The sequence below is a fragment of the Rhinoderma darwinii genome, chromosome 4 (assembly GCF_050947455.1).
Source record: "Rhinoderma darwinii isolate aRhiDar2 chromosome 4, aRhiDar2.hap1, whole genome shotgun sequence".
Classification (NCBI taxonomy): Eukaryota; Metazoa; Chordata; class Amphibia; order Anura; family Rhinodermatidae; genus Rhinoderma; species Rhinoderma darwinii.
The window spans coordinates 80,482,875-80,499,094 of record NC_134690.1 but is presented as its reverse complement, the minus strand read 5'-3'; the positions used below and the strand labels follow the sequence as shown (position 1 = coordinate 80,499,094).

Below are 16,220 nucleotides of genomic sequence, written 5' to 3'. Positions count from 1 at the left end.
TATGAGGATCAGCCGGAGGCTGGTCATCACAGGCTTCCGTACATGGCAGACCACGGAGGCCATTGTCTGGCCTCCGGTTGCCATGCCAACCATCAGCAGCCACCAAAATCACATTGCGGGGGCTGCCAATGTGCTTCAAACCCCCTAAATGTGGCGATCGCAATCGGTCGTCGCATCGAAGGGGTGAATTGCCAAAATCAGCGGCGATAGGCCGCTGATCGGCAAGAGGGAGAGCAGGACAAACACCCTGCAAAGTTAATCGCCGTTGTGGTATGGCGAGGCGGTTATCTGTTAAACTCCAGACGTAACTGCATGTCAAGGTGCGGGAAGGGGTTAAACAATGAGACAAGCATACCAAAATGTACAGCATGTACTTTCCCCAGAACCCCTAGTAATTCACATGTTTATGTGACAAAATATATATGTACGTACATAGTATTTTCTTTTAGGTCAATAGTGCTCGAGAACTCTCAGCTATAGAGTTAAACTGAGGCTCTAGTGTGTTTTCTCCTAAGTTGTCAGACAAAAATAAGTTTTTTGTAAATGGGTTTGATCAAAATTATACCTTTTTAAAATTTAAATATTCTATATCAAGAACAAGGGTCGCCAACCCCATTTCGCCTTGTGCAGCTGGTTACAAATTCCAGATGGGGACTAGTGGAGAGGGGACAGCGCATGCGCGCAACTCTTTCATTTCTGTTGTAGGAGTTACGGAAACGGTCTAGCAGCGTTCTAGAAATAGGTGGGAGTCTTTGGGCAGGAACCCACATCTATCAGAAATACCATAAGTGTTGGGAATATCACTATAATATTAGTAAGTTTAAAATCACGCTGTATTATGTAAGCGGCAAAAACAATCTAAAAAGGCATATAAAATGGGTTGTGAAAGCAGATAAACTCTTAGAAGATTTATATTATAAGATTATATTGCAGAACCCAAGACTGAATTTAGAAGAGATAGTGATCACATGTGCCAGAGACCTCTAAAAGAAAAGCATCTGAACAACTCAGCCAGCCACTCCTCTACCTACAATGTCTTACAACAGATCAACCTTATACAATCAAATAGGGAACATACCCAATAGGTAAACTATCTCACATCCACTGGGTCCATAGATATAGTGTCATTAACATCTACATACAACCAGTTATCTTGTAAGCAAGATGCTGACATTCACTAATGACAATAGAAGCTTCCAATACCAAACAAGAGGTTTTTTTAAAAATTTCGAACACCACTAGGCTGTAGAGGACAGGGAACAAATGACCTTGCAGCAATGCTACAAAAGGGTTAAAACAGCAGCAATATGACAAGCATCAAAACATTGAAAAGTCATGATAGAATATAAAGTCCCACAAAGTACCCACAATCCTGGAACACAGATCGAACCCAAGCACATTCAGCCAAAAAGACTCCAACAATATATCTAAAACGTCCCATGTATGTATAAAGTTCTCTCCATAAACCGATTCATGGTTCATGCAACAGAAAGAGTGCCCTCTACCCAGTCTCAATTCTGCCTTGAGTTGAATAAATGCATATTCTGACACAGACAGATGTGGTGCCTGACAATTGGAAAAAATTGTGGTTAATAGACAGCGTACCCTTAGCAACCAGTCAGATTTTTCTCAGCTAATCAGCTGGATACTAGACTGGCATTGTGCAGACAGCAGAGTAAAGGAATACTGTTCAGTATCAGTGAAGTCATGTCACTCACTATCACAGGCTGTAGTGCCGTTAGATGGGGTCACTCACTTTTTTTTAATATATAATATTGCTTTTAGTATGATATTAAAATAAATGTTACTTATTTGTGTTCTTGTGTTGTACTTTTTACTTCTCTGTGGGGGCTGCCATTTTTTTTTCATCTCTGTATATGTCGATTAACGACATATACAGAGATGGAATACGGCACAAACATCCCCATAGAGAATGGGAACGAGAGCCGTTCCATTCACTGCAGCGTATGCCGTCTGTGTGGGAACGGCACATGCGCCGCTCCCACACAGACCAAAACGAAGTTAGTGGAGCAAAATCCGGCGCCATTTTCATGTGGACCGGAAGCTGCTGCCGGACAGTAAGATGACTACTTCCGGCCATGGCTTCCGGCCATACGTTCAAGGAAGCGAAGAAGCAAGGTATAGGAGCGGAGGCGGCAGTGGCGGCAGGAGCAGGCAATTTATGTTTGTGTATGGGAGGTGTGTATTATGTTCGTGTATGTTCATGTTATACTGTCTGCTGAGCACTGTATCTAATCCTCCTACACTGTGCAGTTGCTCAGAAAATGGCGGCACACAGTGTAGGAGGTTTGAAGATTCAACCCCCTCCTTATTCTGGCTAGTGTGAGATTGTGTGAGGACACTAGAGCGAGTGTGTCTACCCCAAATTTGCAGCATAAAGCAATGAGGTTGCTTTACCACATTGCCAATGCTGCAATTTTGGGAATCGCTCCCTCTAGTGACCACCCGGCTGCCATCGGAGACACAGACACTCTGCGATCTTATCGCCGGGTGTCGGTGGGGGAGAGAGGGAGCTCCCTCCCTCTCGCCAAAACCACTGAGATGCGGTGCACGCTATTGAGCACCGCATCTGAGGGGTTAAACGGGTGAGATCGATACTTATATCAATCTCACACGTTCGAGCAGGTACGCCCCCAGCTGCCTCTGGTAGCTGAGAGCAGGGAGATTTGACAGCACCCTGCTCTGTTTATTTATCCTGATACAGTGCCGTAAAAAAGCTTATGCTTCAGAATAAAGTCAGTTAGTAACGGACGTGAAACGGCGCATTAGTGGTCACTAACTGGTTAACTAAAAAAAAATAAAAAAATTTGTAGCGACACTTTCCCTTTAACCACTTTTCACCGTTTCAACATGCAAAAGAGAACGATGAACAACTTACTTGCTAGTTTTGCCTGTAATCCTGAGGGTCCAGGTTTTGAGGTCTCAGCCTTGGAAGAACCCGGAAGGGAAAGTTTGGTTTTAGGAAGGCTGACTTTTGGGCTGAATCGAGCTGCCCAATCAAACTTTGAAGAGCTGCTGGCTTTGGCTTGCTCTTTTTCGCGACTGCTCCTTCGAGGACTTGGACTTGAGGCAGAGCGTGATCGTCTAGTCTTGTTCTGATCCTTCCCTTGTTTAACTCGAGCTCCAGGGGGTGCAGTAGAAGAGACAGAGGCAACAGCAGAGGAAGAAGAAGAGGAAGTAGAGGCAGAAGATGAGGAATCAGTAATGGTGCTACACCCAGCTTTGGCTGAGGTGGCCGATTTTGAAGCCAGCTTGGTGGGTTTTGGAGGCCTGTCTTCTGCACCAGTCGCTACTACGGCTGTACTGCTGCTCTTCACACAAGAGGAATTATCTGTCCTTTTTCTTTTGTGCAGCGGGGAGGTTCCGGGGGCTCCACCCTTCCTGCCGTATGCTTTGCTTGTTGACGGCAATGATGTGGGTGGAGCTGAATGCTCCTGGTCAATCTGTCTCTTCTTAGGTTTATTATTTGGTCGCCGCGTCCCAGCAGAGGGCTCGACGTGCTGAAGTGCTTTGGGTTTCTTAGCAGAGCTAGGGGAGTTGGTCCGGCTATAATCAGGGCTGGCACTACGCTTCACCCCACGGGAAGTTTCTTTCTTAGGCCTTTGAATTTCTGAGGTGTTACTTCGTTCTGGATCTTCAGGTTGAGATATTAAAACAGAAGATGAGGTACAGCCCCTGAGATGGAGGGGGAAAAAAATAAAATTAAACACAAGTTTACACAGTGTCAGAACCAATGCATCTTCTGATGTATGTATATTCAGCCGATAGATAGAGAATATACACAACTGAAGCGGATCGGATAGATTAGAGAACTTTATTTTTCCCGCAATTAGGTAAAATAAAAATCAGTAGTAACACGTTTCAATAAAAACTACATTTTGTGGTTCGTTACTCTTACAATGATGAGACAAAAATGAAAAGAGGTTTACCTCTGGTTATTCTATCTGGTAGCTATCAACAGTGCTTGTACCCCTGTCCGTATTTTGGTGCCTGGTTTCACCACAAACACTGTATTTGGCTTGATTTGCCTACTTATGTCTTTTAAATTTGTCAAGCATTGACATATTTTGAGGTTAAATAATTTCACCCATGTATCCCAATAAGTTGCAAATATGTAGAACTAAGAAGAATTATTTTGAAGAGAAAAATCTTTTTTTTTTGTTCTTTACTCAATCGTCCTGTTTAACATCTGCCTCATAACCTGTGTTGTGATCTAAATGTTTAGTGACTTCGAGACCTGTAACTTTTTTTTTAGTCTCACTTTTTTTAGTATGCACAACACAGGTCGGAATGACATTGGACCCTGACATGTGTATAGCGCACAGTCTAGTCCTTAGGCCCCATGCACTTGCGTTCACATACTATCTAATTGTGGAGCTGCAGTTGCGGATAGTATAGGGCATATTATATTCTACGGTCCTGTAGAAGAAAACCCCAAAAAGTTAAAAAACTTTGTCTCTTCACATTTACATTATTTCATTTCCGTCAGGTTTCCATGGTTTATCTATTCAGGAAAAAGATGGAAACCTGAGAGAACGAATAAAAGTCAGTAGGGGGAGACGGGGAAACAATTTGCATTATGGATCCTGAATACATGAGAGCCAGGTCTCCAGTGTGAACAGAGCCTTAAACAGTGTTACCACATTGAATCCCCCCCCCCCCCACCTCCTGCTACCAGCACAAGATCGGTGCTGAGGAGACAAGTAAAATCATACCTATGTTGGCACTGATACTGCAAGACACACTGGAAAAATAAACTTTTAATCCTTACGTGTGATATGCTAATGAATGGGAAGTGTTCGTCTTCTCCACTGAAGCCCCTCCCTCCTTCAGTGACGGTTCTAGCAAGACACTTTAGGATCATTAGAATACGACTGACTAAACTTCTAGCGGTGTTAAGTGGCCAAAAGTAGTGACACACTCACTTTAAAGTCAATGACTTTATATTACATTTAAGAGGATCATACATTAGATAACAGTCGTCTGAGCGTGCATTTTATTTCAACGGGGTGAGCAGAAGAAGCCACTGCCAGACACCTCTGAAATCCAACATGCTCAATCTCCTCAAGCTCTTAAAATCGGCTGGCCCATAGGCACCGCATGGAGCGGCAGTGCACATGCACAACCACCACTCCATTAAAAATCCTCCTCACTGCGATTTTGCACAGTGAGGAGGAACGGGGGATTAGGACCCCCATCCTAGGGATCAGAAGGGGTCCCAGTGGTGGGGCCCTCATCATCCATACATTTAAAATCAATCCTGTGGTATATGTTGATATATGTGAGAAGTGGGAAAACCCCCTTTAAAGTACACAACATGCAATAGAGAAAACATTTAGTGTATTATCAGCAAGAAAATGAAAGAAGGATAAAGGTAGCAAGACATGGCCATTTCTAAAATAGTAAGACCCAAATCCATGCAATACTCACTCGAGTCTAAATCCTTTACTACATCTTGGCGTTTTCCTTCACCAATATCAACTAGCAAGACATTTTACTACCAATGCTATACAAGTTCATAAAGTAGTTAGTAAAGTTACCTTTTAGAGCTGTATCCCCTGGACTGGCCAGTAGCTGTATTAGACTGCACTTTGGGGGTCTTACAAAGTGACTTTCTGCTCTCAGGAAGGCTAAGGGCCTTATGTTCTGCCTGCTCTAGCTGGGACTGGTTGCTGGAAAACCAAGAGAGAACTGCGTCAGAGCATACAGGAAACACAGATCCCTTCTGCGGTGTTAAGAAGCGTAGAAAGGTGACTAAAACAGCCATGGGGCAACATAAGAAACTCTTACAACATACCTGTGCTATAAAAAGGTTACTTTTTTTTTTGGTTTAAACATAACAACCCCCCAGACAAATGCAACTGCCCTGGATTTATAAGGTTTGACTTTCCCTTAAGAGTTACAAGCTTTAGAAAAATTAGCTAGATCAAAATAGAGGTTTAAAAAGAAAACAAAACAAAACAAAAAAAAAACACGTGTCCTTAATGGGTGTTTGCGGTCAATACATTTTCTTCACAACCATGTAAAATATATGAGAATAGAAAGTCAGACAATCCAACAAAACGGCAAATAAGTGTTGTCTGCGCCAAAGTATCTGCTTTACCTTACACAATGGAGTAGTTTGCTTGCGTTGCTAAAGGCTATATAAAAAGTCTACACACCCCTGTTAAAATGCCAGGTTTTCGTCATGCCACAAAAAATCTGTATAAGATGAATCATTTCAGAACTTTTTCCACCTTGAGGAATACACGGTGTAAACACTGCAGATTATCCGCAACAAATTGCGGAAAATCCGCAGCGTATTACAGTAGCAGCAGTGTGGGTGAGATTTTAACAAATCTCGTCCCCACACTGCGCAAAAATGCAGCCGAAAAACACTAATTGACCTGTGGTGAGGTTTTGAGCACGTCAATTAATGCTACGGAATCGCTGCTCTTCTGTTGCGAGTTTTCCTATTAACCAGCGCTTAACCCCTTAAGGACACGGCCTAGTTTGGGCCTTAAGGCTCAGAGCCCATTTTTCAAACCTGACAGATTTCACTTTATGTGGTAATAACGTCGGAATGCTTAAACCTATCCAAGCGATTCTGAGATTGTTTTCTCATGACACATTGGGCTTTATGTAAGTGGTGAAATTTGGACGATATATTCAGTGTTTATTGGTGAAAAATTGCAAAATTTAGAGAAAATTTATAAAAAATAGCATTTTTCAGAATTTAAATGCATCGGCTTGTAAAACAGACGGTTATACCACCCAAAATAGTTACTAGATCACATTTCCCATATGTCTACTTTAGATTGGCATCGTTTTTTGAACATTCTTTTATTTTTCTTGGACGTTACAAGGCTTAGAACATAAACAGCAATTTCTCATATTTTTTTAGAACATTTCAAAAAAGCCTTTTTTTAAGGTACCTCTTGAGTTCTGTAGTGACTTTGAGGGGCCTATGTATTAGAACCCCTGATAAAACACCCCATTTTAAAAACTAGACCCCTCAAAGTATTCAAAACAGCATTTAGAAAGTTTTTTAACCCTTCAGCCATTTCACAGGAATTAAAGCAAAGTGGAGGTGAAATTTGCAAATTTCATGTTTCTTGCTGAATTTCAATTTTATTCATTTTTTTTTCTGTAACAAAGAAGGTTTTACCAGAGAAACACTACTAAAGATGTATTGTCCAGATTCTGCAGTTTTTAGAAATGTCCCACATGTGGCTCTAGTGCGCTCGTGGAATAAAACACAAGCCCCAGAAGCAAAGAAGCACCTAGTGCATTTTGAGTCCTCTTTTTTATTAGATTATATTTTAGGCAGCATGCCAGGTTTGAAGAGGTGTTGAGGTGCCAAAACAGTAGGAATCCCCCAATAGTGACCCCATTTCGGAAACTACACCCCTCAAGGAATTCATTTATGGTTGTTGTTACCATTTTGACCCCACAGTTTTTACACGGCACGTATTTGAGTTGGGCTGTGAAATTTAAAAAAATATGACTTTTTTTCCAATAAAATGTCATTTTTCATCAAAATTTCTTATTTTCACAGGGAACAAAATACCCCATTTTGTTGCCCAATTTGTCCTGAGTGCAGCAATACCCCATTTGTGGCGATAAACTGCCGTGTGGGCCCATGGGAGGCCTCAGAAGGGAAGGAGCGCTATGTGTTCTTTGGAGTGCAGATTTTGCTGGTTTGGTTTTCGGGTGCCATGTCGCATTTGCAGAGTCCCAGGGGTATCAAAGCAATGGAAACCCACCAGAAATGACCCCATTTTGGAAACTACACCCCTCAGGGAATTGATTTATGGTTGTTGTTACCATTTTGACCGCACAGTTTTTTCACAGCACGTAATTGAATTGGGCTGTGAAATGAAAACAAAATTACTTTTTTGCAATAATATGTAGTTTTAGCTCAAAATTTCTTATTTTCACAAGCAATAAAATGCTCCATTTTGTTGCCCAATTTGTTCTGAGTGCCGCAATACCCCATTTGTGGTCAAACTGCCGTTTGGGCCCATGGGGGGGCTCAGAAGGAAAGGACCACCATTTGGCCTACTGTGGATTTTCTGGTGCAAAGTCATGTATGCAGAGGCCCCTGAGGTACCAGTACAGTTGGAACCCCCAAGTGACCCCGTTTTAAAACTACACCCTTAAGGCATTTATCTAGAGGTGTAGTGAGCATTTTGACCGGAGACATACACCCCATAAACTGTAATGTGGGTTCTCACGGGTACGGCAATACCCTCAATGTGGCTGTTATCCGCTGCGTGGACACACAGCAGGGCTCAGAAGGGAAAGACGAGGAGGGATAAGCTGTGCGGAGGGCATCAGGATAAGTAAAACTGGGGTAGATTAAAAATCAAGGGATGTATGATACATTTTAAAACACTTTCATACAGAGCCTTAGTTTTTCCGGAAATGTGTCACATTGATATATTGTGTCCTTCCTTATCCCCCTCTTATAGCAGACTTTGCACCTCTTGACTTTTTCCCTTCTTGCCAGTTTGGGGAACTTCTCATGGAAAGTGTTGCCCTGGTGCGATGCGTGTGGCCCCGCTTCCAGAAGTACTGGGTGCCCCCCCTTCTTGGTTTCTAAAAATTAGTTTCTTGATAACCACCTCTTGAAAATCCAGGAAAGTTCCCCCCTGGCCTGTACATCGACGTAGCACGTACACATTGTACAATGCCATCTGTATGATGTGCCCTGGCCAGCTTCTTATACCACACCGCATGGCGCTGTAGGGCTTCAGGACTTGATCTGACAAGTCCACCCCTCCCATGTACCTATTGTAGTCCAGGATGCAGTCTGGTTTGGGGGTCTCTGTACTGGTACATGGGTACTGGTGTGGCATCTCTCTTGTCTTGTACTTGACACACAATATGTTGCTGCTAGAATGTGCCCTGCTCTCACCCCTTCTGAGTGTTTGCCCAAGCAGAGTCTTAGGGAGGCCTCTCAGATTTCTTCTAGCAGTGCCGCATGCTGCAGTACTTCTGGAAGCGAGGCAGTTGAAGAGTGGGACGCTGGTATAAAAATGATCCAGGTAGAGGTGGTAACCCTGGTCCAGCAGTGGGTGCACCAAATCCCACACAATTTTTGCATTAACTCCCAGTAAGGGGGGGCATTCTGGGGGCTGAATACTGGTGTCCTTTCCTTCATATATCCTAAATTTGTAAGTATACCCTGATGCACTCTTGCACAGCTTATACATCTTCACGCCATATCTTGCCCTCTTACCCGGCAGGTACTGGCGGAATTGAAGCCTCGATTAAAATGTACCAAGGACCCATCAATAGAAATACACTTCTCTGGGGTGTATGCTTGGGCAAACCGGGCACTGAAACGGTCTAATAGGGGTCTCTGTTTATACAAACGGTCAAAACTGAGGTCATCTCAGGGTGGTCACGGCTCATTATCAGTATAAAGTAAGAAGCGAAGTATTGCTTCATTTTTATATTTTTTTAGGTTCCAGTTCAGTTCTGAAGTTGCTTTGAGGGGCCCATATATTAGAAACCCCTATCAAAAACCCCATTTTAGAAACTAGACCCCTCAAAGTATTCACAACAGCATTTAGAAAGTTTATGAACTTTAGGTGTTTCACGGGAATTTAGAGCAAAGTAGAGGTGAAATTTACATATTTATTTATTTTTTTAGTCAGAAAATCCTTTTTATACCATTTTTTTCTATAACACAAAAAGGTTTTTACCAGAGAAACGCAACTTAATATTTATTGCCCAAATTCTGCAGTTTTGAGAAATTTTCCACATGTGGCCCTCGGGCGGTAATGGACTGAAGCACCGGCCTCCGAAGCAAAGGAGCACCTAGTGGAGGTCTTGTGTTGCCAAAACAATGGAAACCCCCTAAAAGTGACCCCATTTTGGAAACTAGACCCCTTGAGGACTCCATTGTAGTTTTCTTGGGGTGCATGCGGCTTTTTGATCAGTTTTTATTCTATTTTTTAGGTGGCGTGGTGACTAAAAAACAGCAATTCTACTATTGTTTTTTTATTCTATTTTTTTTACAGCGTTCACCGTGCGCTATAAATGACATATTCACTTTATTCTGCGGGGCGATACGATTACGGTGATACCAGATGTTCATAGTTTTTTTTGTCTTATGGCGTTTGCACAATAAAATACTTTTTGTAATAAATCATTTTCTTTTGTGTTACCTTATTCTAAGCGGCAGAACTGTTTTATTTTTCAATCAAGAAAGCCGTGCGAGGACTTATTTTTTGCGTAACGAACTGTAGTTTCGATCAGGACCATTTTTAGGTACATGCAACTTTTTGATCCCTTTTTATTCCATTTTTTGGGAGGTGAAGTGACCAAACAATTTTGATTGTCTTACGTTTTATTATTATTTTCTTTTACGGCGTTTACCGTGCGGGGTAAATAACAATTTTGTAGTTCAGGCCGTTACGGACGCGGCGATACCAATTATGTATAGTTAATTTGTTTGTTTATAGATTTTTATTAATAATAAAGGACTGATAGGGGAAAAGGGGGATTTTCACTTTTATTGCTTTTATTTTCACACATCTTTTTTTAATTAATTTTTTTACTTTATTACTTTGTCCCACTAGGGGACATGAGGGCAGGAGGCCCTGATAGCTATTCTAATACACTGCACTACATGCATAGTGCAGTGTATTAGAGTTGTCAGCTACTCACTGACAGCAAGCATAGTGGGTCCTGACTTTGTCAGGACCCACTAGGCTTCCGTCGATGGCATAGCCGGACGCCATTGTTTTGTGTCCGGTTGCCATGGCCGCTATCATGTAGCAGGCCGGCGATGGTAGCTTAACCCCTAAAAAGCCACGTTCAGTATTGAACGCAGCTTTTAAGAGGTTAACCAGCGGGGACACAGCGATCGGTCCCCGCTATAGGAGCTGCGGCAACTGCTGTACGAGACGGCAGCTGTCACAGCTCCTGCATGTGTCGGGAAGACGGCCGAAATGGCAGTTACTCCCGCAACGTAATATTCAGTCGCTGAGCGCGAACGGCATGGTCAGCGCGACGGAATATTAGGTCGCTGAGCGTTAAGGGGTTAAACCCACAACAACGTAGTGTGTGTTGCGACATTTGCGGCAGAATTACAGCGATTCTGCCACAAAAGCTGCAAGAAAAAAACAAAAATAAAGTTATACTTACCCAGAGTTCCCTGCTTCTTTTCCCAGTCCAGCCTCCCCGGATGACGTTGCAGGCCATGTGACTGCTGCAATAAATCACAGGCTGCAGTAGTCACATAGCCTGCAACATCCTCCCGGATATCAGAGGAGGGAGGGGGTAAGCATGTGCGATAATTTACGCACAAAAAAACACCAGTGTGGTGCGTGATTTCAGACGGCATTCCCTGCGGTCTTCAGGGGAGATATGCTGCGCAGCTTGATGCAGTGTATCCGCCGTCTGTGTTTGTATCCTTAATGTGACACATAATCTGTACAATTGTATTGAAACCAAACTGAAATCATTTAGAGGGTAAAAATAAAACAAAACTACAATAATGTGGTTGCAGAAGTGTGAACACCCTCTTATAATTGGGGATGTGGATGTGTTCAGAATTAGCCAATCACCTTTAAACTCATGTTAAATAGTAGTCAGTACATAGCTGCCATTATTTAAGGTGATTGAGTAACCCCATATAAAGTTCAGCTTTTCTACTAGGATTTTCCTGACATTTTCTTTGTTACATGAGACAGCAAAAGCCATGATCCGTGAAGAGCTTACAACACATCAAAGGGATCTGATTATTGAAAGGCATCAGTCAACAGAAGGGTACGAAAGAATTTCCAAAGGCATTAGATATACCATGGAACACAGTGAAGACTGTCAGCAAGAAGTGGATTACATTTGCCACAACAGTGACATTACCAAGAACTGGAGGTCCCTCAAAACATGGATGAAAAGACAAGACGAAAATTGGTCCGGAGGGCTACCAAGCAACATTGAAGGAGCTGCAAAACTATCTGGCAGATACTGGTTGTGTAGTGCATGTGACAATCTCCCGTATTCTTCATAGGTCTTGGCTGTGGGATGGGGTGGCAAAACGGAAGCCTTTTCTAAAAGAAAAACATCCAAGCCCAGCTATGTTTTCAAAGTCTGAAAAAAGCATGTGGGAAAACATGTTATGGTCTGATGAGACCAAGGTTGAACTTTTTGGCCATAATTCCAAAAGTTATGTTTGGCGCAAAGCCAACACTGCACATCACCAAAAGAACCATACCCACAGTGAAGCATGGTGGAGGCAGCATTAGGCTTTGGGGCTGTTTTTCTGCAGCTGGAACTGGGGCTTTAGTCAAGGTGGAGGGAATTATGAACTGTTCCAAATATCAGTCAATATTGGCACAAAACCTGCAGGACTCTGCTAAAAAGCTGAGGAGGAATTTCATCTTTCAGCACGACAACCACCAAAAGCACACCTCCAAATCAACATATAGAATGGCTTCACCAGAAGAAGAACAAAAACCTCTGGTTCTCGTCTGTGTCAATTTGTGTCGGTTCAGGGTCCCGTTCTGACGGAAAGCTCCAACAGTCAGAATGGGACCCCAATGATTCATCTTGGACTGATTTTTTTGACATTACAAAAACCTTGCATTTTAAACAGGGCTGTGTAGACTTTTTATATCCACTGCATGTGACCTTAGTTCTACAGATTCACAGTGGTGAGGTTTCCTTACCTTCCCCCTGCAGTGTCCTCTTGCGGCTGGGCCCCGGCAGTGTTCCTCTGTGAACGTCGCAGTGACCCCCCTGGATTGTTATTAGGCCGGCTGGACATTGGCACCTCTCTCCTGAAGGGACATACCCTTTCTAGACACTACCATTCACTGCAAAAGAAAAAAGAAAAACTTGTTACTAGAACTTGTTAAAGAGAAGCTACCTTACAATCCAGTCAACCTACTACAATAATACGGAAGCAGACTGCCAAATTCATTAAAAAAAAAAAAAAAAAAAAAAGAAGGAGTCCTACAGTAATCTGTTCAGGACCGGTCCATTTTAAACCTTCAGGACCAGACACTGTTAAGCCATTTTTAGAACGCGTTAGTTAACCCTTCCCGAAATTTGACGTATCCATGAGCCAAAGTTGGGCAGGGGATTAAATCGTTAAATGCCGCGGTCAATAGCGATCGCAGCGTTTAAATAGTTAGAAAGAGGGGGAAACCACCTCTAACGGCTCATTGCCGCCGTCCCCCACAACGCAATCGCGGGGTGGCGATGGTTGCTATGGCTGCCTGGGGGCCTAACAAAGGCCCCCAGGTCCGCCATCGTTGTTCTCCTATTAAGCGCTGCCTCCGACAGGGCTTAATAGTAGCCTTGCACAGTCACGATATACTGCAATACATTAGTCCCCCTAGGGGGACTAATAAAAAAAAAAAAGTTAAAATTTGTAATATAAAGTTGTTCTTTTTTATTTACATTTTTTTTTTTTTTTATTTAAAGTTAAAAAAAACAAAACAAACATTTTCCCTCTAGCGCAGGGGTCTCAAAGTCGACCGGGTAAGTGGGCCACATATAGAAAAAATGGGAAGAGGACTGGCCGCATTACTTTCAAATTTGATACAATACAAAATTATTGTTAATCAATTAGTTAATTGAACTACTATAATAATACCGCTAGGTTTAAAATTTTAGAGAATTCTCCACGTGCTTATTTCAGCTAAATGCAGTCCGGCGGCTCAGTTGTCAGCGTTTGGAAGAGACACGTCAAGATTGGGCAGCCCCTTTTTAGATAGTGCCACAGTGCCCTCTGTAGATAATGCAACACACCCCTAGATAATGCCAGTGCCCTCCGCAGATGCTGCCACAGTGCCCTCCGCAGACGCTTTGGCTGGGGATTCCTCTGCTGTTGGAGCCCCTGACGTCACTGTCCATACAATGACGTCAGGGGATTCTCCTGGACGAGAATGTGATATCAGGGGCAACCCCAGAGCTGGAGTCCCAGGCAGAGAACCAGTAGGCTCTTCCTGGGACTCCAGCTGTCCTCCTGGCATCACTGGGACTGCTGCTCTGGGGAAGCCCCTGACATCACGGTCGATGTATGGACAGCGATGTCAGGGAATTCCACAGAATCCCGGAGCAGAGCCGATACTAGCGCTCTGCACGGGACTCCAGCTCTGGGGAAGCCTCAGACATCGCTGTCAACATGAGGACAGCGATGTCAAGGGATTCCCCAGAGTCCCGGAGCAGAGCCTGTACTAGCGCTCTGCTCGGGACTCCGCTTTTGGGAAGCCCCAGACATCGCTGACCATATGTGGACTGCGATGTCATGGAATTCCACAGTCCCGGAGCAGAGCCTGTACTACTAGACCCCTGCCCTAGAGCATACTAAAAAAAAACAACAACAAAAAAAAAACAATTGGTATCGCCGCATCCATAAAAGTCTGAACTATTACATTATATCATTATTTAACTGGCACGGTGTAAAAAAAATGAAATTAAAAAAATGTACCGCCAGAATAGCTTTTTTTTGGTCACCTCATCTTCCACAAAAAAAATTAAATAAATTGATCAAAACGTCGCATGTACCCCAAAATGGTATCATTAAAAACTATAGCTTATCCTGCAAAAAAAAAAAAAGCCCTCATACCACTTAAATCGACAGAAAAATAAAGTTATGGCTCTCAGAATTTGGCGACACAAAATAAATTTTATTTTGTACACTTCGGTTTTTACTTGTAAGGCCCCATGCACACAAACGTGCTTTTGCGGCCGCAATTCCCCCGAAAATCCACGGGAGAATTGCAGCCCCATTCATTCGTATGGGGCCATGCACACGACCGTGGTTTTCACGGTCTGTGCATGGCCCCGGAGCCCGGCCCGCAGAAAGGACAGGCAAGCCTTAGGGTATGTTCACACGCTTAACAAAAAACGTTTGAAAATACGGAGCTGATTTCAGAGAAAACAGCCTCTGATTTTCAGGCGTTTTTGAAGCTGAAAATGAAATTTGGAGCTTCTTTTGAGGCTTCTTTTCAGACATTTTTTGAGGCTTTTTCATAGTGTTCAATGAAAATCAGCTCCAAAAAAACACCTCAAGATGTGACATGCTACTCCTTCTTACGGAGCGTCTTTTTACGCTCCGTTTTTTGACAGCGAAGCGTAAAATAAAGGCTCGTGGGAACAGAACATCGTAATTCCCATTGAAAGCAATGGGCAGATGTTTGTAGGCGCATTAGGGGCGTTTTTTCAGGAGTAATTCGAGGCGTAAACCGCCTGAATTACGTCCGTAAATAGGGCGTGTGAACATACCCTTATTATGACCGTGTTCTGCGGTCCGGGCTTATTGAAAATAATGGCGGCGGCCAGGTGAATGGCCTGTGATTTGCGGGCCGCTTGCTCCGTGTGCCGGCCGAACCGGAAATCACGGCCGTGCACATGGCTACGGTCGTGTGCATGGAGGCCTAAAAGTAGTAAAATATAGAAAAAACTATATATAATTGGTATCGCCGTAATCGTATTGACCCACAGAATAAAGTTAACATGTTGTTTTAATATCACAGTGAATTCCGTAAAAACGAAGCGCAAAAAACAATGGAGGAATCAGTTTTTTTTTTCATTTTCTACACCACAAATATTATTTTTCCAGTTTCCTAGTACATTATATGGCATAATAAACAAGGTTACAAAAAACTACAACTCGTCCCGCAAAAATCAAGCCCTCATAGGTCTATATCGTCGGGAAAAAAAAAAAAAGTTATGGCTTTTTGAAGGTGGGGAGGAAAAAATGAAAATGAAAATCTGAAAGACGGCTGCAGCTATAACTCATTTGTTGGGCTAGTGACGTGATTTTTGTGATGTTTTTTTCGTAGGCAATGCAGGTTTCCTTTTCTTAGCATTTTTATACACATTATTGCTACTTTAGAATATCTAGGCTTAAAAAAGTGGAAAATAGTGAAAAAAAATTTTTTTTTGTAACTTTTCAGCCACTTTTTTTTACCATAAAATAGGCCTTTTATTTGTGAAAGACGTGATCTATCAATTTATGATAGAACAATTATTTTACGGTAAATGGATCAGGGCTAGCATTAAGCCAAAGATTGGCGGGGGGCGAAGAAGTTTTTTTGGGGTGGGTATTTTAGGTGTATTTATTATTTCGTTTTGTTGCACTTTATTTTACTTTTATTTGAACTTTTTTGAGGGACAGGTCATAAAAAGCAGAGTTACAGGGGAAATCAGCCCTCTTATATAGTGACTATAATCACTAACAGGGCTGTGCT

General features: G+C 42.7%; 1 protein-coding gene across 9 annotated transcripts in view; it reads right to left on the bottom strand.

Moving 5' to 3' along the window:
* Positions 1-16,220, bottom strand: part of TRIP12 (thyroid hormone receptor interactor 12) — a 180,802-nt gene that overhangs the window by 106,342 nt on the left and 58,240 nt on the right. For all 9 annotated transcript variants that reach the window (XM_075861253.1, XM_075861249.1, XM_075861257.1 and 6 more), the window contains exons 3-5: positions 12,687-12,833; positions 5,562-5,693; positions 2,900-3,696 (exon numbers count right to left, since the gene is read on the bottom strand). In XM_075861253.1, the coding sequence (XP_075717368.1) occupies positions 2,900-3,696; positions 5,562-5,693; positions 12,687-12,784 (1,027 nt within the window). In that variant the 5' untranslated portion in view covers positions 12,785-12,833. The remainder of the gene's footprint in view (positions 1-2,899; positions 3,697-5,561; positions 5,694-12,686; positions 12,834-16,220) is intronic.